General features: G+C 39.3%; 1 protein-coding gene across 1 annotated transcript in view; it reads left to right on the top strand.

Moving 5' to 3' along the window:
- mta1 (metastasis associated 1) overlaps positions 1 to 19,585 on the top strand; it is a 98,820-nt gene extending 79,235 nt beyond the window's left edge. Inside the window, 7 exon segments of the mRNA XM_034195177.1 lie at positions 3,646 to 3,776; positions 6,527 to 6,678; positions 9,248 to 9,437; positions 11,790 to 11,879; positions 12,732 to 12,887; positions 15,563 to 15,713; positions 17,402 to 19,585. Of these exon segments, the coding sequence (XP_034051068.1) occupies positions 3,646 to 3,776; positions 6,527 to 6,678; positions 9,248 to 9,437; positions 11,790 to 11,879; positions 12,732 to 12,887; positions 15,563 to 15,672 (829 nt within the window). The 3' untranslated portion in view covers positions 15,673 to 15,713; positions 17,402 to 19,585.
- Positions 19,586 to 20,675: the final 1,090 nt, after the last annotated feature.

Below are 20,675 nucleotides of genomic sequence, written 5' to 3'. Positions count from 1 at the left end.
AGAATACCATAATCATGTTGAATCGCATTGTGAGGAATTGAATTGCTGTCAGATACATATCAAATCACATTGAATCGGGAACAAGGGTGAATCGCATCTTATCGTCGGTATCTTCATGTATCGCAAGATGTATCATATCTCTGGTAGTGTATCGAGATGCATATCGAATCATCAGTAATGATATTCACATCCCTAGTTTACAGACACTGTACTGTGTTACATTAAGAACTGTGTAGATATGGTCACAGTGGAGAAACACATCCAGTTCCACCCCAGTCAGAAACCCTGGATGACCAGGGAGGTGAAGCAGCTACTGAAGGCAAGAAACTCCACCTTCAAACCTGGTGCTAGGGCGCTCACCAACATAGCCCACGCCAACCTGAAGAGAGGCATCAGGAAGGCCAAGGAGGATTTCAGGAGGAGGATCGGTGACCACCTGGACAGCAACAACAGCAGGCAGGTATCGATGGTGGTCCAGCACCTCACCAACTACAAACCCGGCATCAGGACTGCTGAAGGTGACACTGCATTGGCAGGAGTTAAATCCTTTGTTTGCTCGCTTCAAGATTGTGACACCAGGAGCCGCCACGTTGCCTTCAGTGTCCAGGAGCAACTTGGTGGTGGGGGACCCCAAGGTGTGGCGCACGCTGAGGGGTGTCAGCCCACGCAAAGCAATGGGCCTCGGCAGCGTCTCCAAATGGTTGCTGAAAGACTGTGCAGACCAGCTTGCTGGGATTTTCACCAAAATCTTCAACCGGTTCCTGACACAGTCTGCTGTCCCATCATGCCTGAAGACCTACCCAAGAAATCCCCCATAACCAGCCTCAACAATTACAGTCCTGTTGCACTCACACCGGTGGTGATGAAGTGTTGTGAAATACTGGTTAGACTTTACATTATGTCATTCCTAACCCCCACTCAAGAACCATACCAATTTACTTACAAGGCCAACAGGTCAACAGAGGATGCTGTGACCGCTGCCCTCCACAACATGCTGACCCACCTGGAGCAACAAGGTAACAACGCCCGTCTACTCTTCGTGGACTGTAGTTCAGCTTTCAACACCATCCTCCTCCATGCCCCCCATGGCCTCATGAGGAACCTGCTGAACCTCGGTCTACCTCATTCCACATGTCTTTGGATTAAGGAGTTTCTGTCAAATCGCTCACAGAGTCAGGATTGGCCCCCCACATATCTACAGCTCTCTCACTCAGCACCGGATCCCCCCAAAGCTGTGTGCTGAGCCCACTGCTCTTCACTCTCTACACCTCTGACTGCACCCCTATCCACACCAGCAACACCTACATTAAGTATGCAGATGTCATCACAGTGGTTGGCTGTATCACTGAAGGAGATGAGTCTGCCTACTGGGATGAGATGGAACAGCTGACGGTGTGGTGTAGAGAAAATAACCTGTTCCTGAACACATCCAAAACCAAGGAGCTAATCAGAGACTTCAGGAGAAACAAAACAGACATTCAGCCCATTATTATTGGGGGGAACTGTGTGGAAAGGGTCAGGAACTTCCATTTCCTGGGAGTCCACATAGATGAGAAACTGACCGGGGACAGGAATGCCACACAGTTGGTAAAAAAGGCACAAGAAAGACTCCACTTTCTGAGAATCCTCAGGAAAAATAACATAAACCAGAGATTGCTCGTGTTTTTTACTGCTCTCCCATGGAGAGCATCCTCGCATACTGCCTTTGTACGTGGTTTGCCAGTTGCACGAGGGCAAACAGGAAAGAGCTCCAGAGGGTTACCAAAATAGCAGAGAGGATCATTGGGTGCCCTCTACCCACAGTGGAGGACTGTCATGGCTCTTACTGTCTCAGAAGAGCCAACACCATTCTAAAGGACTCATCCTGCCTAGGACACTCTCTGTTTGAGCTACTACCATCAGGCAGGCGGTACAGGGCCATTAAAGCAAGTACAAATAGACTGAAAAACAGTTTTTACCCAACTGCTGTTAGAGCTCTGAATGTCACTGGAAAACAAATAGCCAGGTCACATGCCACACTTGAGTGCAATATTTGTTTTGTGCATTATCCACGGTTTTGTATATACGTTTTGCTTTTTTATATATGCAATCTCTTTTTTGCTACTATATTCTTATATATTTTTTTCTTTTTCAATTTACACTCTGGACATACCTCTTTCATTTGGTGAAATTTTCTGTTTATTTTTCTTTTCTTCTCCAGACACTCTGCACATGGTTTACTCAGGTTTACATTTGCACTGAAAGGCTTGCACCTTATCTTTCATTGTACTTTGTTACAATGACAAATAAAGTATCTGTAAACACAACAACACGCTGGCATTGTAACATATTTGTGATTGTCTGTACTGATGTAATGTAACATAATGGAGATTGTTTTATTGTTGTTGTGTTTTTTTTTTTTTTTTTTTGCAAGGCCTCAATGAAGACTGTCAACACTGCTATGATGTGATAATGGGGCCATGACTCTTTATTTTTGTAGTCTTTGTTTTTGCTCTTGAAAGACACTACTAAATGAGCCACGGGTTGATGCAGGATATGGATACAGTGGTGGATTAAAGCAAAAAAGAAAAAAAAAAACAAACAAGTCCCTAGAACTAAGCTAGTTGATGACCTTGTGGATTTGGTGGAATACTATGGGACTAGCTCTAGGTCTGTTGCTTGGACCTCTTCAAAGCAAGCTTCTAAAGTTGCCACTGTAACCTATACACAGTGTTGGGCACAGTTCCACTAATCCGCTAACCACTAATTAGCAAAGCTAACATTGTTAGCAGATTAGCTTTTCAGATAACTTTGAAAACCATCCGCAGACCAATTAGCTTCCGCTAAATTTAGTTCCACTAAATTTCAGTCCACTAACATTTCTTTTTTTGCTGGCTTAGTGAGTAAACAGTCAGAAACATCTGTAAAACTTAAAATTCCTGTCGTGTGCTTTGCAATAATCAGACCACTGTGACAAGCGCAGTCCTCCCCCAGTAGACCAGCTGTCAGCAGCTATTGCAAAGAAGAAAAAAAATGTCATTTACTTTCAACATGCCGATAGTCAGACCTTTCAGTCAAGGTTTCATTTAAAACCAACTGATTCCAGACAGTTTAGCGAAATTAATGGCAACTACTGTATGTCATTTTTACAAAGTGAAAATATGACATTGTACATCTTTTTTAAAGTAATGCACTAATTCCTGAAGGTTTGAGCGTTAAACAGACACGTGACAAAAGGCATTATGGGAAAATTCAAATGAGCTGCTCCCCCCCCCAATGAAAATGCAGTGAACACTGCCATACTGCGTACTGAGTCAATACTAAATAAGCTGTAATTTCCGCTAATGTTTTTTTTTTTTTTTTTTTTTTTTTTTTTTTTTTTGGCCGGTTTATTGTTCTAAAAGTTAAGGTTTGAGTTAGGGGATTAGCGGTTATTGAAGATAACTTTTTGTTAGCTGTGCCTACCATTGCTTATAGATCAGACCATAAACACAGTGGACCTAAGCAATGAGAACACAGTGTGGATTTTGTTTCACTGAGAAATGTGAAGCAAACTGAACCAAGTGAGGAAGATCACTGGTGTCTAAAAGTGCTCTTACTAAAAGTTCCTTACACTGCCTGTTTTGTTTTTGCTGTTCTGACCTTGTTTTTTCTGTGTTCAATCAGTAACAAACCAAACCCGAACCAGCTCAGTAACAATGTAAAGCCTCCACTGGTCAATGGAGCAGCTGCTGCTGGAGTACCAACGGTCCCCGGGCAGCCCCCTGTTCTCAGCAGAGCCTGTGAAAGCTGCTATAGTAAGTTATTCATGTGTGTGCACACTTGTTTCATGAAAATGCAGTCATTGTAGTACTTAGGAAGTAGAATTCACTTCACTCGCAAAAATTGTCTAAAGTGTTTTAGTGAAGTGCCCATTTGCACACAGTGAACTTGAGAATAATAGAATTTTTGGTAAAAGAGACTGATCATGAACAATTGGTGAATGTTAAAAGTGCAAAACAAAATGAATCAATTTTTTTTTTATCAGAAATTCTTGCATTAAAATTCTTGTTTATAATACATATTTACAGATGTGGGTATAGAAGCATTTTAAAATCTAAGTGTATTTCAGTGTCTTTGCCACGATTTCTGTAATCTGTTTTTTATATTTAATATGATTTATTTATTGCAATGCCTGGTTGATTAGTCTATAAAATGGAATTTTTAAAACAGCCCTGCTGTGGAAATGTTTTCTCCAAAATACCCTGACATTGGTGTATGAGTTTGTTTGTGTGAATGTGAGGCCTAATTGTAAAGCCCTTTGAGCATCTGATGCAGAAGGAAAAGCGCTATATAAATGCAGTCCATTTACTTTAGTGCACAGCTTAAGGGAGGTTTGTAACTTGTGTAAGTTTGGGTTTGTCTTTTGATAAATAATACATACAAACATATGCAAATTGTAGATTCCATTTTGGTTTTTTAATTTTATTTTTTATTAATCATGCAACCATTTCAGCAGGAGATATATACAGGACTTTATAAAAGGCTATTCTTGAACATCTTGTACAGTGCATCCAGAAAGTATTTACAGTGCTTCACTTTTTCCACATTTTATGTTACGGCCTTATTCCAAAATGAAGTAATTTTTTCCCTCAAAATTCTACACACAATACCCCATAATGATGACATTAAATTTTTTTTGTTGTTGTTGGAAATTTATTAAAAACAAACAACTAAGACATCACTTGTACATAAGCATTCACATCCTTTGCTCAATACTTTGTTGATGCACCTTTGGCAGCAATTACAGCCTCATGTCTTCTTGAATATGATGCCACAAGCTTGGCGCACCTATCATTGGGCAGTTTTGGCCATTCTTCTTTGCGCCACCTCTCAAGCTCCATCAGGTTGGATGGGGAGCGTTAGTGCACAGCCATTTTCAGATCTCTCCAGAGATCTTCAGTGGGATTCATGTCTGGGCTCTGGCTGGGCCACTCAAGGACATTCACAGAGTTGTCCAGAAGCCACTCCTTTGATATCTTGACTGTGTGCTTAGGGTCATTGTCCTGCTGAAAGATGAGCCATCACCCCAGTCTGAGGTCAAGAGCACTCTGGAGCAGGATTTTATCCAGGATGTCTCTGTACATTGCTACATTCATCTTTCCCTCATGCCTGACTAGTCTCCCAGTTCCTGCCACTGAAAAACATATCCACAGCATCATGCTGCCACCACCATGCATCCCTGTACAGGTGGTGCCTGGTTTCCTCCAAACATGACGCCGGGCATTCATGCCATAGAGTTTAATCTTTGTCTCATCAGACAAGAAAATTTTGTTTCTAATGGTCTGAGAGTCCTTCAGGTACCTGAAGGACAAACTCCAGGTGGGCTGCCATGTGCCTTTTTCTTAAGAGTGGCTTCCGTCTGCCCACTCTACCATACCGACCTGATTGGTGGATTGCTGCAGTGATGGTTGTCCTTGTGGAAGGTTCTCCTCTCTCCACAGAGGAATGCTGGAACTCTGACAAAGTGACCATCAGGTTCTTAGTCACCTCCCTGATTAATGCCGTTCTCCCCTGATAACTCAGTTTAGGTGGGTGACCAGCTCTCGGAAAAGTCGTGGTGGATCCAAACTACTTCCGTTTACGGATGATGGAGGCCACTGTGCTCATTGAGACCTTCAAAGCAGCAGAAATGTTTCTGTACCCTTCCCCAGATTTGTGCCTCCATACAGTGCTGTCTTGGAGGTCTACAGACAATTCCTTTGACTTCATGCTTTGTTTGTGCTCTGACATATGGGACCTTATGTAGACATCATGTCCAATCAACTGAATTTACCCCAGGTAGACTCCAATTAAGCTATAGAAACATCTCAAAGATGATCAGTGCAAAGAGGATGCACCAGAGCTCAGTTTGAGTTTCACGGCAAAGGCCGTGAATAGTTATGTACATGTGATTTCTTAGTTTTATTTTTTAATAAAACAGCAAAAATCCAAAAAAAAAACACAAAAAACAAAAACTTTTTACACATTGTCATTATGGGGTATTGTGTGTAGAATTTTGAGGGGGAAAAAATTAATCAATTTTGGAATAAGGCTGTAACATAAAATAATGTGGGGAAAAAGTGCAGCGCTGTGAATACTTTCCAGATGCACCGCATATAAATCTGATTTAGTTCATTTAAATAAGTAGCCATTCAAATATTTCATCATTTTTCAATGTAAGCTCTGTTTAAATATTTCAACAACCTAACCCTGAACATATTGTCTTAATTGTTGTTTGTACCTCACTGAATCTTAATTCATTCCCATGATATTTTAAGAGCAGTGCATGTTTAATGTAATTCAAATAAATAATAAATACAATAAGTAATTTTTAAAATAATAAATATATAGAAATTGTATTTTAATGTAACATTACTTGTTTTAAAGAGGAAATGTTTCATGAGAAGACTGAGAACAGTGTTAACATCCTTAATCAGTGATGAATTATTCGATGCTCTCTTGCATGCCTGCACCTAAACACATTGGTGTGTGCGCCTCCTCATGTCTGTGCTTTGTTTCCATGCAGCCAGTAGCTCCTACCAGTGGTACTCGTGGGGGCCTCTTAACATGCAGTGTCGCCTGTGCGCCTCATGTTGGACGTACTGGAAAAAATACGGAGGACTGAAAATGCCCACGAGGCTGGATGGCGAGAGGCCTGGACCCAACCGCAGCAACATGGTACACACTCACGTGCATGCTGCAGCCGTGGACCACACAGTCTTTGTGCATAGCCTTGACAACTAGTTCTCTGAAATAATTCTGTTTAAATGTGTAAAAATGATTAAGCAGGCTGCAGTTCAGTCATGAGATGACGGGTAACGTATGTCTGTTTCAGCCACACACGCACCTGCAGCCAATTATTAAATTAGATGTGGAGTGATCTTGAATGTTAACCAGTTCAAGAAGAGCTAGATTCAGCCAAGAGAGGGAAAGTTTGGCCTGGAAAGGCTGACAGACTGCATGAGGAAGCGAGACTGAGCGAGGGTAGAGAGAGCAGGAGGAGTTCTGTGAATGTTTAACTTTATTTGGGTTTGGAATAATACATGAAGATTATGAAACATGACAGTTTTGAAGCCAGTAAGCCTGGTCATGTATGGTGTACACAGTGTTTCTGCCAACCAAATCAAATTCATGATTCATTGCAGGTCATTCCATGTAATTTGTTGGATATTGATGAGTGGATGGATGTTCCTCCTCCATCTTCTGTGAATGTGTACGCTTGTGATCATCTTGGTCTATAATCAGTATGTTTGTATGAATGTTAGCAACATGTCTGAAAAACACCTTGTCCAGGTTCAATCAAATTTGACAGATACATTTGGTCTATGAATTACAGTAAGCGATTTAATTTTGGTTAGTGTCACTCAGTGAATAAGGCTAAACCGCTAATGCCTAGGAAATGGCTAATTATATGGAAACATGACAGTTTGAAGGCCCATATCACATTGGCCCCATTTATACCTGGTATTATAATATGTCTCATATCCAGATTATGTCTAAATCTATATGATGATAGCCAGGTAGTTTCTGTGTGTGTGCGTATTTATGGCTTCGATTACAGAGAAACTGGGAAGAGCTGACACTTGTCGTTTGGTATGCTTATGTATTTTGGGTCGAGGATGAACATTGCAAAAACGGAAAGTTGATAGGACCAATATTTTTGGAGAAATCAGCGATATTAGCTAACAACAGTGAACAATGCACATTGTGCTGCAGTGCACTATGGGAGTTCATGGTTTTGGGGTTTAGTTTAGTTTGAACAGTGTTGTGTTTTTGTAGTTCAATTTATTTAGTCATTTTATTTAAGTGTCATATTGCTGTGTCCATGACTGAGTTAAGCGTCATGTTGCTGTTACCATGAGTGAAACTGTAGAGCATTTGATGTCTTACGCAATCTCTGTTTGTGGGTGTGTAACAATAAAAGCACCTGTGTGTGTGGGGGGGGGATTTTATTTAGTAAGTTCAGTGTAAGTACATAATATATTTGTAAATATGTTAAAAATACATGGATGACATTTAAAAATAGAAGTAATAATAAAATAAAGTAATAATACTGACACTAATAATAATAATAATGATAATAATAATAGTGTGCATATATTACAAGAACCTAAACTATCTAAATACATTAAGACAGTAATTTAACATTAAAAATTACGTAATTAACAGGACATAGAAGGGTTGAGTTCTTCTTCTAAAAATTGTTGAGGTCTAAGTTCTAAAAGCATTTTGGACTCACGCCATTAAAACTCATTATACAAGCTTTGCATAATTTATTACCACCCTTGAAAAATGTCACCTTCCTATTTTATAAACACTAACCAATCTAGAACCCATGGATCCCCACTGGCAACACGATAGTATGACCTTTAACCTGGTTATACTTAACACCTGTCATTAAACGTGTCTCTGGTGACCACATTGAAGTCTTTTTAAGATGTGATGGCTCGTTTGATCGCAGGCCTTAAAACACTAGATGTTACTCATTGGTGAAGTGCTGTGCTTTTGTTTTCTGTAAGTAATCTTAAGTAGAACACTGATTTAAGCAGCTGCTTGTATTTCAGTTGTGGTGGATTGTATTGTAATTTAGATCATTTGTAAAATTGATCATTTATATCTACTGACCAAACCAAATATACAAATTTGGGATGACCTCATATAACCTCCACCTGAAGGGAGCAAAATGATGAAACATTGCTCAAAATTCACTGAATAGTTGTCACGCTAATGAAGTGACGTCAGCTAAATTACCGGCTGTTAAATCACTTTGGTGGAGCAGTAAAACAAAGACCAGGCTAATATACTTTGGTGATTGTTCCCATCACTTCCACTTTTGCACACAGTGATGATAAATCCACAGTGAAGTCATTCATTATATCTCAGAGGTTGACACTAAATGTATGGTGTGATTGATGTTGCATTAATTTGACCTGTGATTTACAGTGTAGTGAAATATTGCAAACACTTTTATAGTTTTTTCTCCTTTCAGATTTTATTGTGTGTTAATTGTGGTATTTATTACATCACAGTGTTATTAAAGTATTTAAATATGTACACTGTGGGATGTAGTGTCCTAGCATTGGCTGGGGAAGTAACCTGCATTGAACTGGTGTCCCAACCATGGGGAGTGGTAGACTCTCATCCACTTCATGCGACAAACTCCAGAGATGATCAACAGGCCTTAGTGCTGATATAGGACTTACTTCTCCTACTATTAGAGATAACCGTTGTTGTCCTTCATCTCCAGAGTCCCCATGGCCTGCCCTTGCGGCACAGCGGCAGCCCCAAGTTTGCAGTGAAAACACGACAGGCTTTCTACCTGCAGACGACAGGGCAGACGCGGGTGACACGGCGCCTCTGTCAGGACATCATCAGGCCCCGTTATTTAGCGAGGCACCCCTACCTCCCCATCAACACCGCAGTCATCAAGGCTGAGTGTAAGACAGTGACTCGAAGTGTTCGATTCAGCAGTTTTAAATGAAAGCATTTTATCCTTTACATGGTAACATAAAGAATATTACAATTCCAGCAGCACTTTGATGTTGCTGTGCTATACTCAGATTGTAAGTATTCATTAGTGTATAATTATATACAGCACATCCAGAAAGCATTTAAGGCGCTGCACTTTTACCACATTTTTTATGTTACAGCCTTATTCAAAAATGGATGAAATTCATTTTTTCCCCTCAAAAGGCCACAAACAATACCCCATAATAACAATGGGAAAAAAAGCTTTAAAATAAAAAAAAAAAAAAACTAAGAAATCACATGTACATAAGTATTCACAGGTTATGCCATGAAGCTCAAAATTGAGCTCAGCTGCATCCTGTTTCCACTGATCATCCTTTAGATGTTTCTACAGCTTAATTGGAGTCCACCTGGGGTAAATTCAGTTGATTGGACATGATTTGGAAAGACACACACCTGTGTACATATAAGGTCCCACAGTTGACAATGTGTCAGAACACAAACCAAGCATGAAAACAAAGGAACTGTCTGTAGACCTCTGAGACAGGATTGTCTCGACGTACAAATCTGGAGAAGGGTACAGAACCATTTCTGCTGCTTTGAAGGTTTTAATGAGCAAAGTGGCCTCCATCATCCGTAAATGGAAGAAGTTCGGATTAACCAGGTCTTTTCCTACAGCTGGCAGCCCATCTAAACTGAGCAATCGGGGAGAAGGGCCTTAGTCAGGGAGGTGACCAAGAACCCGATGGTCACATTTGTCAGAGGTCCAGCATTCCTCTCTGGAGAGAAGAGAACCTTCCAGAAGGACAGCCATGTCTGCAGCAATCCACCAATCAGGCCTGTATGGTAGAGTGGCCAGATGGAAGTCACTCTTTAGTAAAAGGCACATGGCAGCCTGTTTGGAGTTTGCAAAAAGGCACCTGAAGGACTCTCAGACCATAAGAAACAAAATTCTCTGCTCTAATGAGCCAAAGACTGAACTTTTTGGCATGAATGCCAGCGTCATGTTTGGAGGAAACCAGGAGCCATCGCTACAGTGAAGCATGGTGGTGGCACCATCATGTTGTGAGGATGTTTTGTTTTTTTTAGCAGCAGGAACTGGGAGACTAGTCAGGATTGAGGGAAAGATAAATGCAGCAATGTACAGAGACATCCTGGATGAAAACCTGATCCAGAGTGCTCTTGACCTCAGGTGTGGATGATGGTTCATCTTTCAGCAGGACAATAACCCTAAGCACACAGCCAAGATATCAAAGGAGTGGGTTTAGGACAACTCTGTGAATGTCCTTGAGTGGCCCAGCCAGAGCCCAGACCTGAATCCAATTGAACAACTCTGGAGAGATGTGAAAATGGCTGTGCACTGACACTTCCCATCCAACCTGATGGAGCTTGAGTGGTGCTGCAAAGAGGACTGGACAAAACTGCCCAAAGATAGGAGCACCAAGCTTGTGGCATCATAGTCAAGAAGACTTGAGGCTGTAATTGCTGCCAAAGGTGCATTTATTATGTTATATATATATATATATATATATATATATATATATATATATATATATATATATATATATATATATATATATATATATATATATATATATATATATATATATATATATATATATATATATATATATATATATATATATATATAAAATGTTGTTTTTTATGGGGTGTTGTGAGTAGATTTTTTTTTTTGGGGGGGGGGGGGGGTGAATTTACTCCATGTTGGAATAAAGCTATGACATAACAAAATGTGGAAAAAGTGAAGCGCTGTGAATAATTTCTGGATATACTGTATACTATGAGCTCAGAATGAGCTGATCGTATCTACATGGGAGTAGGCCCTGTCATGGAGGCCGCCAAGTTGTACTCCAATATTATACGGTAGCCCAAAAGGGACATGTACGCCATCTTTTGCATTGGGCTGATTGACTGAGGAATAAAAAAGAGTTGATTGCTCCCCATTACACACCCACCGGTTGCTATTACAAACTAATAAGTTTGAGAACCCTCATTTTTGTCAAGTGGGGATTCATGCATATTGGTTATCACAAGAGGGCATGAATACCCATTACCAAAAAAACAAAAATGTGAAGGGAAATTATATAGTGATTGTCGACTGCATCATGCAGTCTGCAACCTCACCAACAGATGACTTTAAATCATATTCACTGTAGCTGTATTTTTTTTTTTTGAGTAGATGAGCCTGTTTGAACAGATATAAAGTCCATTGATAAGAGAAAAGAGTGTTCAGTGCTCAGAGGTTGTGAATTTTATTTACTTATTTATTTGGACTGTCATGTTGTCTTGCATTTGTACAGGTGCCTTGCGGTTGCCAGATGGTCCAAAAAAGCCTTTGCCATTGAAACCCGTGGACCGTAAACCTTTAGAGTCTGTTGTTCAGTATTTAGGTAAGCACAAGGTCGTCAGCCACGTCATCTTACTGACATTTACCTTATGCATTTCACAAAAAATTAGGGGGAGGGGCACTTAGCCTTGTTTTTTAATGTTTTTATTATTATTATTATTATTATTATTGTTGTTGTTGTTGTTGTTTTATATGCCTGTAACAACCAGTTACTTCATACTTGATTCTTCTGACGGTTATTTTCAGGTTTAGTCATGTAATCGACAAGGAGTGTGGTTTACTGAAAGTGAAATGCACAAAGTATTTATATATTATGAAAAGTTGTCTGAGATCACCCTGAAATCTGGTCAACAACGTCTTTGAATGGCTGAAAGATATTTTGAAAAGTGCACAAAAACTCAGAGGAAACATTTTAAGTGTCATCAGGATCTCCTCTTTTCCACTTTGAAATCAGTTCATTTTATTTTTATATAAAAGCAATCACAAAAACTCACAATACAAAGAAGAAATGTTTCAACATGCAGAGTGCATTGAATTGTGACTTTGTGCGTAGCTTCAGGTTTCGCTGCCTGTTCATGTTCGAGTCTCAAGTTCCACAGGCAGTGTATTTTTTCCTAAGTCTTGTCATATAGCATTAGATTTACTGATAAAATTAATTTGTTAAAACAGAACTTTTCCACTCTGTGATAATTTCTATCATTTGAGTCAAAAGCCTCAGTCCAAAATGTGTCAATTTCTTCCCAAATAAACAGACAAGGGTTTGAAAAGGGAAAATGTGGTTGCTCTCTTTCAGTAATATGACATCATTTTCTATTGTGATATAAAAAATGATAGATGTGGAGATAATGTGTTGTAATGATTTTGTTTCTGGGGTGTCGCTGATGATCACTGGCAGAAGCACATCCCCGTCCAGCCAAAGTGGACCCACCCACTCGTGGAGTGTCCATCTCCACAGGCAGCCTGACACCAATCAAATCCTCTCCCATCCTCAACAACAGCTCCCCCACCATCCTGGGGAAACGCACATACGAGCAGCACAACGGACTGGACGGTGAGCGACACCGAGACGTGACACTCTTTCATTCTGTTTATCAGTGGAGTGTTGATTTGCAAACTACCAGTAAACTCTGAAGAAGAAGAGTTATTTTTGTTTTCCTGGCCTGTGATGGATTTAGTCTGTGGTCTGTATTTGGAAAATTTTTTAGAAATGTCGCTGATGAGAGCTGATGAGATGTCATAGTGGATATTCGGTCTCATGTTTTCACGTTCTGATCTGAGACTGAAGGATAATGTTACGCGGCACCGCTCGACCACACAGCAGCGAATGAGAGACTGTGTTACAGATTTTGTGTCACATGACATCATGTTGAAATGACAAAGGAAATGGATGAAACTTTCTGCTGCAGGGAGATGATTTGATATTCATCATGAATAATAATAATAATAATTCATTTATAGGAAACATTAACACTCCCATTAAGTCTTTGATTTTATTATATCATGTTTTTGATGGAATTTGTTGTCAGTTGACGTTATTCAAGTTATTTCTCACAAATCAAACTCTCTTTGGGATGAATTTACTTCAAACTATTTCCGTGCAAATGTGATATGTTAGTTTGTTAAATCTGCATTTTATGGTTTCTTCTGTTACATGGGTGTGAAATATATTAAATATTTAACATGCTTATAGAAGTCAAATATTGATGCGAAAAAAACGTTTTTGCCTGGTTTTGCACAACACTTAAGTTGAGTATTCCAGAAATGCTGATGTCAGCACACAAATCTGCTATTGTGTTTCCAATTAAAAGAAGTGAATAAGAATCTAATTTAAACCCAAATCAGTGTTCCTGAGAACTAAAACTTATATTGGTGACTTGATGAACAGTAGATGCAGCTTTACTTGTATTTTTTTGTATTTTAGTTTAGTTTATTTTAAGAATTAAATGTAGAGAGAACAGTAACAGTCCAATGCAAATATGCGTTTTTTTTATCAAATAGTAAAAACACCGTATTCTAATCCATGTGACAGACTGTGGATTATAGTTTCTTTTATAGTCTTTTCACACAACTTGTATCATGATGGTACAAGTTGTTTGAAAAGACTCTTCTCTGGGGTGGAGAAATTGACCTGACCCAACAAAAAATGGTAATTTTTTTTAGATTTTTTGGGTGGGTAAATAGACCTGAAAACGCACCAAAATGCATCTGAGATTTCAAATATTTCTGAGGGAAAACCCTCAGACCCTCTGCCAGGGGCTTTGGGCTTTCTGCCCTTGCCAAAACTTTCAGTTTTTTTTTTTTTTTTCGCCCGTGGCCCACTTTCATCACTGTTATTAAAATATAAAAAGTAGTTTTGTACAATATGACCCCTTTAATAATGAGCTCATTTGATCAAGCCCAATTTAATTTTAAATCCTACTCCTTAAAACCTAAATGAAATGGTTTTAAACATTTAAGAGGACCATCACTATGTTCAATTAATAATTGTTTAGGCTTAAATGAGTATTTTAGTGCAAAACTCCACCAAAAATCAAAGCCATTTTAGATATTTCGGTGACGGTTGTTAAAGCAAGATACATTTCCGAAAATCGTGAAGATGAAGAAGGACTGTGTTTCCACAGCACTTCTCATCTAGCAGATGCTCAAAGTGCTTTCCAGTGATGCCTTACATTTACTAAGGACATCAGGAACCGTAATTAATGAACCATTACAACTTTTAGATGCGGTACAAGTTCTGGAATTAATTAATCTCAATTAACGCATTATTTTGACAGCCATAGTTGAATTTTAAGGTGGTGGTCTCAATCAAAGGGTTGCAGATTTTGGTTTTGTTTTTTGTTTTTTTTGGTCCCACTTTCCATATCTCTTGTAAGAATGAGACATAGGAGAAGAGATGGACTGATGGATTAGAGAAAGCCAGAGTGATGATGGAGAGAGAATGTGAGAGGAAGAAACCAGCCTTTCTGTTTTAGCTGAAGGCTACATCCTCTGTTGTCATGGTAACAGCAGATAGTCGGAGGCTTGGTGAGCGTATCTTGAGGGGGAACGTCTTCAATGGTTTGCTAGTCAACCTCCAACTCAGGCTGGGATAACGGACCAGAAGATTTGTTTTGGAGATCAGGCACGCTGTGGGAATAGAGGTTTATTTTAATTCTTAAAAACGGAGCGCGGTGATTCAGTTTAAAACAAAAGAACAAATTAAACGTTTTTAGTAATTAATCACAATTAATATTTAAAATATTTTCACACATTAAGTCTCCAAATTGATGTAGAATCAACACAAAGTTCAAATTGCTATTATGAATTGCAGCTTTTGATTTGTTAATGTTGAATGACAGAAATAGGATTTGATCAAGTGGAAGTACAAACTCAGTACTTCAGAAAAGGCAAGATGAATAGATGGTAAAAAGAAAGAAAAAAAAAAAATCAGATTCATATTTCTTCAATGGGTAATGTGAACGTAGCCAGTAACATGTTACACACATGTCAACGCCGGTGAACTTACAGATCAGATGATGTATCTGGGTGTGGTGGAATTCTCATTTTTTGTGTGTCTGTGTTCAAGAGGTGGTCATAAGGTGACGTCTGCAATCATTAGAGGTCATACTAAAAACATGTAGTACTCTATTCAGCCACCAGAGGGCGGAACATGTGTTTAGGACTAGACGCAAATGTGTTTGATTTTCACAACCTGACCACCTGTGTTGTGCTGTTGTCCATCTGTAGGCACTAAATCCAAAGCCCTGACCCCGCAGTGGGACATCATGGGTAAACGGATGAGTGAAATGGGCCGAACGTCAGGCCTGTTGCAGGACGAGGTGCATGAACTGGACTGAAGGTTTATCTGGGAACAAGCTGCACTGCAGATCCCAGTGAGGTGAGGCACATCCTTTTTCTCTGGAGTGCTTAATTACTTTTGTAGTAGTAAATGTGTGAGCATCAGATTTGTTTTCTCACTTTTATGGCATTCTTTATACTTGAGAATTTGTATAGTAATTGTAAAATAATTTAAGTTTAACAACTACCAGATTACCCGCCCCAGGGTGGGTTTGATTCAGAAACTAAAATGGAAACTTCATCTTCACCAACAAAACCATCACCTCCCACCTATCCCGGATTCCAGAGAACTGTTTGGGCGCGACTAAAGCTGCTTCAAGCAGAGACAGCTGCTGCTATTTTTACTACTACTACTACTACTACTATGGCTACGTACTAAAATGAAGAGGTAAAAATTTCAAAGGAGAAAGAAGAAAATAGAAAAGAATGACACCAACCTTCTCGCACACTTGTCGATGATGATACAGCACAAAAGTGTCTCTCCCTTGACTACTACTGCTAAAGTGCTCAATAGCCTATGTCACTCCCGTATGTCAAGGTATATGTGTGCCAGATGTGGCTAAATTCTGCAGCACAGAATTGTCGCTCCTTAATTACTGCTAGAACAACTACTACTACTACTACTACTACTACTACTACAGTACTCAATAGCGTATGTCACTCCACATATGTCAAACTATATGTGTGCCAGGTGTGGCTAAATTCTGCAGCACAGAATTGTCGCTCCTTAAGTACTGCTTGAACAACTACTACAGTACTCAATTGCCTATATCACTCCCTGTATGTCAAAGTATATGTGGGAAAAGTTTGGTTCAGTTCTGCAGCACAAAATTGTTTCTCCTCTTAGCAAATACTACTACTACTATGCTACTCTACTGTTAATTGCAAAAAATGAAGAGGTGACAAGTTCAAAGAAAAAGAAGAAAATAGAAAAGTATGACACTAACCTTTTAACACATTCGGGGATGATGATGATGCAGCACAAAAGTGTTTCTCCCTTGACGACTACTACTACTACTACTACTACTACTACTATAACAGTACTCAATAGCCTATGTCACCCCTTACCAAAAAGTAGTATATGCAAGTATGTTTCAAGTGTACTTCTAGTTTACTTTTTATATACTTATAAGTACTATTTTTTGGTAAGGGACTTCCCGTATGTCAAAGTATATGTGTGCCACGTGTGGCTAAATTTATGCAGCACAAAATGTCTCTCCTTAATTACTACTACAATACTCAATGGCGTATGTCACTCCCCGTATGTGTGTGCCAAGTTTGGCTCAGTTCGGTATCACCAAAGTGTCTCTCGTCTTAGCAACTACTACTATTGTTACTGCTACTGCTATTGTTACTGCTGGTGCTACCACTACTACTACTACTACTACTACTACCAGTGGCACTGCCAGTGATTTTGGGCCCCATGAAAAGACATCTTACTGGGCCACCCCCCATATTATTTTGTCAGTCTTATAATTGTATCAGGGGCCTCTCTGGGCCCCTGTCAGTCATGGTCCCCTAAAATCCTTCTCCTTATTCTCCCCTTTTCGGCACCCCTGACTACTAATACTACCCACACACACACACACACGCACACACAGCTGTCTCTTAGTATACAGATGAGGTGTTGATTTAGTTTGACTTGGGCTGATGAGTGTGGGTCGGGGGAAGGCGTTCGTTTACACACAGTAAGTTGTTCCTAATCACTTTGTCTCATTTGTTTTGCAGCAGAGGGGATATAAAGTGCGAGAGCATTTTCTTGTAAACCATAGCCGAGGGCAGCTGAGGAACACGTGTGGAAGAAGAGACTAAAGTATTTGCCACTTGGTTCAGTCATCACATGTGCCCACCAGGCTGTCGAGGACAGATTGATAATCGATCATTTTGTCTGCGGCCAATCAAAATGAGCCTGACTGTATAGGATTCTGTTTATTACCTGCATTTCTAGTTATTGCTGTCATTGTAATTACGGTCACTTTTTGATTTTATTTTTATTTTTATTTTATTTTTTTTTATGAATTATAACGCAGCTTATTGTTTGTTGATCAAACGATGGAACTTGAGAAGTTTCATGATAATTGCTTGCAAAACCCTGTGGAAAAGGGTGGAAGGACTGTAACATAAGCCACGTCTAGCGTATCTTTCTTTTTTGTTTTTTTTGTTTTTTTTTTAACAAGTTGTATTCCGTAAGGAGGTGCACTTTCAGTTCGGTGACATGAGTAAGTCTTTATCATTTGTTTTGGTGAATTTAAGAGTCTTTTGTTTTGTGATCCAGCCCTGCTTTTCAGAAGTATAACTTATTGAGAAAGACTTTCTGTTTTTTCTACCTTTTTCACAAGTAATACATCTATGCTTCAATAATGGAATTAAAAATGCCAGCCCCCCCACCACCCTTTTTTTTTCTTCTTCTTTTTGGTGTCTGTGCACAGAGGTGAAGGTGTTTAAACACCTACACTGATTCAGATTCCTGCTGTACACCGGTATGCAAACAGGGTATATGCAAAACAACTGATTTCCATTCCGAACGCTTTACATATTCTGTTCCCGAAAAATATCAGTGTTACACGACCCAGCAGTGATGAAAGACTTCTGGGAATATAGGATGTGCAGTGTAACGCTAATTATACTGGAAAATGATTACGTTGATGTGGCACTACTGACGAGCTGTATTATACAAAAAGTGATTAGTGTCGGTGTGTGCTAACTTGCCCCAGTCTGCAAGACCTCCACAGACAGGAGATCCATAAACGTTTTGGATTGTCACCAAAAGAGGGCACTGTAGAAACTGTGACTTAGTTTTTGCATGATAAAACCTTGCTGTGCAAGCCAAACTAATTTTCTTCTCGTTGATTGCCAGAACCTAGATCCCGATGATGATGAAGGAGCTTAAAGAAGAAGCTAAATGTGCTTCGATCCCATCCCTCATTTTAGAGGGTGGAGTTAGAAAAGAGTGGCTAGATGATAGTTAGCTAACATGATCCGTATATGCTAACTGCAGTTAACGCTCGCGGTTAGCAACTTTGATTAATGTGACCCCATATAGTCATAAAAATTTTGTTGAAAGTTAAGTTATTTGATAATAATAATTAAGTGCTTTGACACAAGAGGTGTCAAAGTGCTTTAAAATGCATCAAAACACACATTAATTACAGAAATAAGTTGACATACACCTTGAGCATTGACCAAAGGTGTCTTTGGGGCCAGGTCCCTTGGACGGGTCCTGTGGTACAACTGGAATGACTTTTTGTCAAGTGAACCGTTACTTATGGAGACTGTGATGAGGGGTATCACTTGCATTGTGAGATAACGTCAGTTGCGACATTTTACCCGTTCAACTGCATGGGAAAGTGTGTCCCAACATTTGACTGATACTGTAATTGGGGGTTTTTAGTCAACATATCTGTAAACTTATGTTCACAAGTATATGCTAGCTGAGTGACCACATAAGCTAAACCAAATCAAAGTTAGTGTGATCATGACTGCTACTCAGCATTTTATTTCACAAGGCCTGTCCCTTATCAAATGCTCCACATCGACCTAACAATTTACAGTACGGATACGCATTCGGAAATCCTGCAATTCCTGGAAAACTTTCATCTTTGCTTTTCAATTGCTGAACAAATACAATGTATTTGCTGAATAAATACAAACAAAATAATAAAACATTTTGAAAGCATAAGTTTAAACAAGAAAAATGCAAAAGAAAAAAAAGAATGTACTTTCATGTCCAGCATTTTTTCCTTTTTTTTTTTTTTTTGTGTGCGTGTGTTCCATTGGTACATAATGTCATTGTGGAATACAGCTTTTCTAATGCACAATTGATGAACACATCCGTCATTGTGGTTCTGTCATTTGCTACAAGAAAATATACAATACCAGTATTTTGGAAATGTTTACAAAGTTATTAAAAAGGAAAAAAAAAATCATGTATGTTCAGTAAGAAGTGACACTTTTATTCAGTACTTTGTAAAAAAAAAAAAAAAAAAACTTTACAGCTTTGAATGTGTTTGGATTCCAATGCACCAGCTTTTCACATTTATATTTCAGCAGTTTCCCTCAAGTCTGCCAGATTGATAACATTCAGTGACCTGCTGAGACCTTTAAGATTATTGTGTTTGGTGTATGAATTTTGTGCTCTTGAGCTGGGGGGAAAAAAAAAATCAGTATTTATAGCATCAGCTACTAAAACAGATTAGTGGTTTGGTCAGTTTTCTATCATGGGTTCAGGTCTCTCGTATGCAGTGCGAGGTCGATGCTGATTGCTAATGTATTGATTTTTCCGTGAACTTCCTCCACTTTTATGAGGCACTTTGGAAAATGGGAGTCGAGAGATAATATCTCCCGACTCCCGCTAATGCCTAACTAATCAAATATGGATATCAAGATTGCTTGAGCATACAGGCTACAATATGTTCCAAAAATAATTTGTCTGATCAGATGTGGATGTTTGTTTGTGGATATTTGTTGCCCACTTAATGGTCAAAAGAATGGACGCAGCAGTCACTATTTCAGTAACACTATTGCATCAGCGTTTATCAGCTAGTTTAACAATTTTACCACCAGCGATCTTTTGCTAATGTGTCAGAATTAATGGCGCCACTGTTGGCGGGAATCCAACGAAAGGTGTTATTATCCTCAACTGGAAAATGTCTGCACCACTGCTGGACCTCTGCCCCATTGAAGGAACCCATTAATGTTCCACAGCTTTGAGGAACCTTTATTAGAAGTTCCTTTATTAGTGTTGCTTCTGAAAGTGTACACTCTTGCATTTACCTTGTAACTACACTTGTATGTGTGTGTTCGCAAGATATTTTAAGATTGCCTAATCTGGTTTGGATCAAACTTTACACGTACATCGCACCTCAAGCTCAAATTTCGAGCCCCAGGGTACTGTTATGTACTTGACGATGGCGAGAGGTGGCGTTGCTGTGATCGTTGAGCACCACTGATCAACTTTTTTTTTATGTATTTCACTTATCAGTTTAATGCTCAGTGTCATTTG

This window comes from Thalassophryne amazonica, chromosome 19 (genome assembly GCF_902500255.1).
Source record: "Thalassophryne amazonica chromosome 19, fThaAma1.1, whole genome shotgun sequence".
Classification (NCBI taxonomy): domain Eukaryota; kingdom Metazoa; phylum Chordata; class Actinopteri; order Batrachoidiformes; family Batrachoididae; genus Thalassophryne; species Thalassophryne amazonica.
Note: the sequence above shows the minus strand (reverse complement) of the source record. Positions and strands in the feature narration are given on the sequence as shown.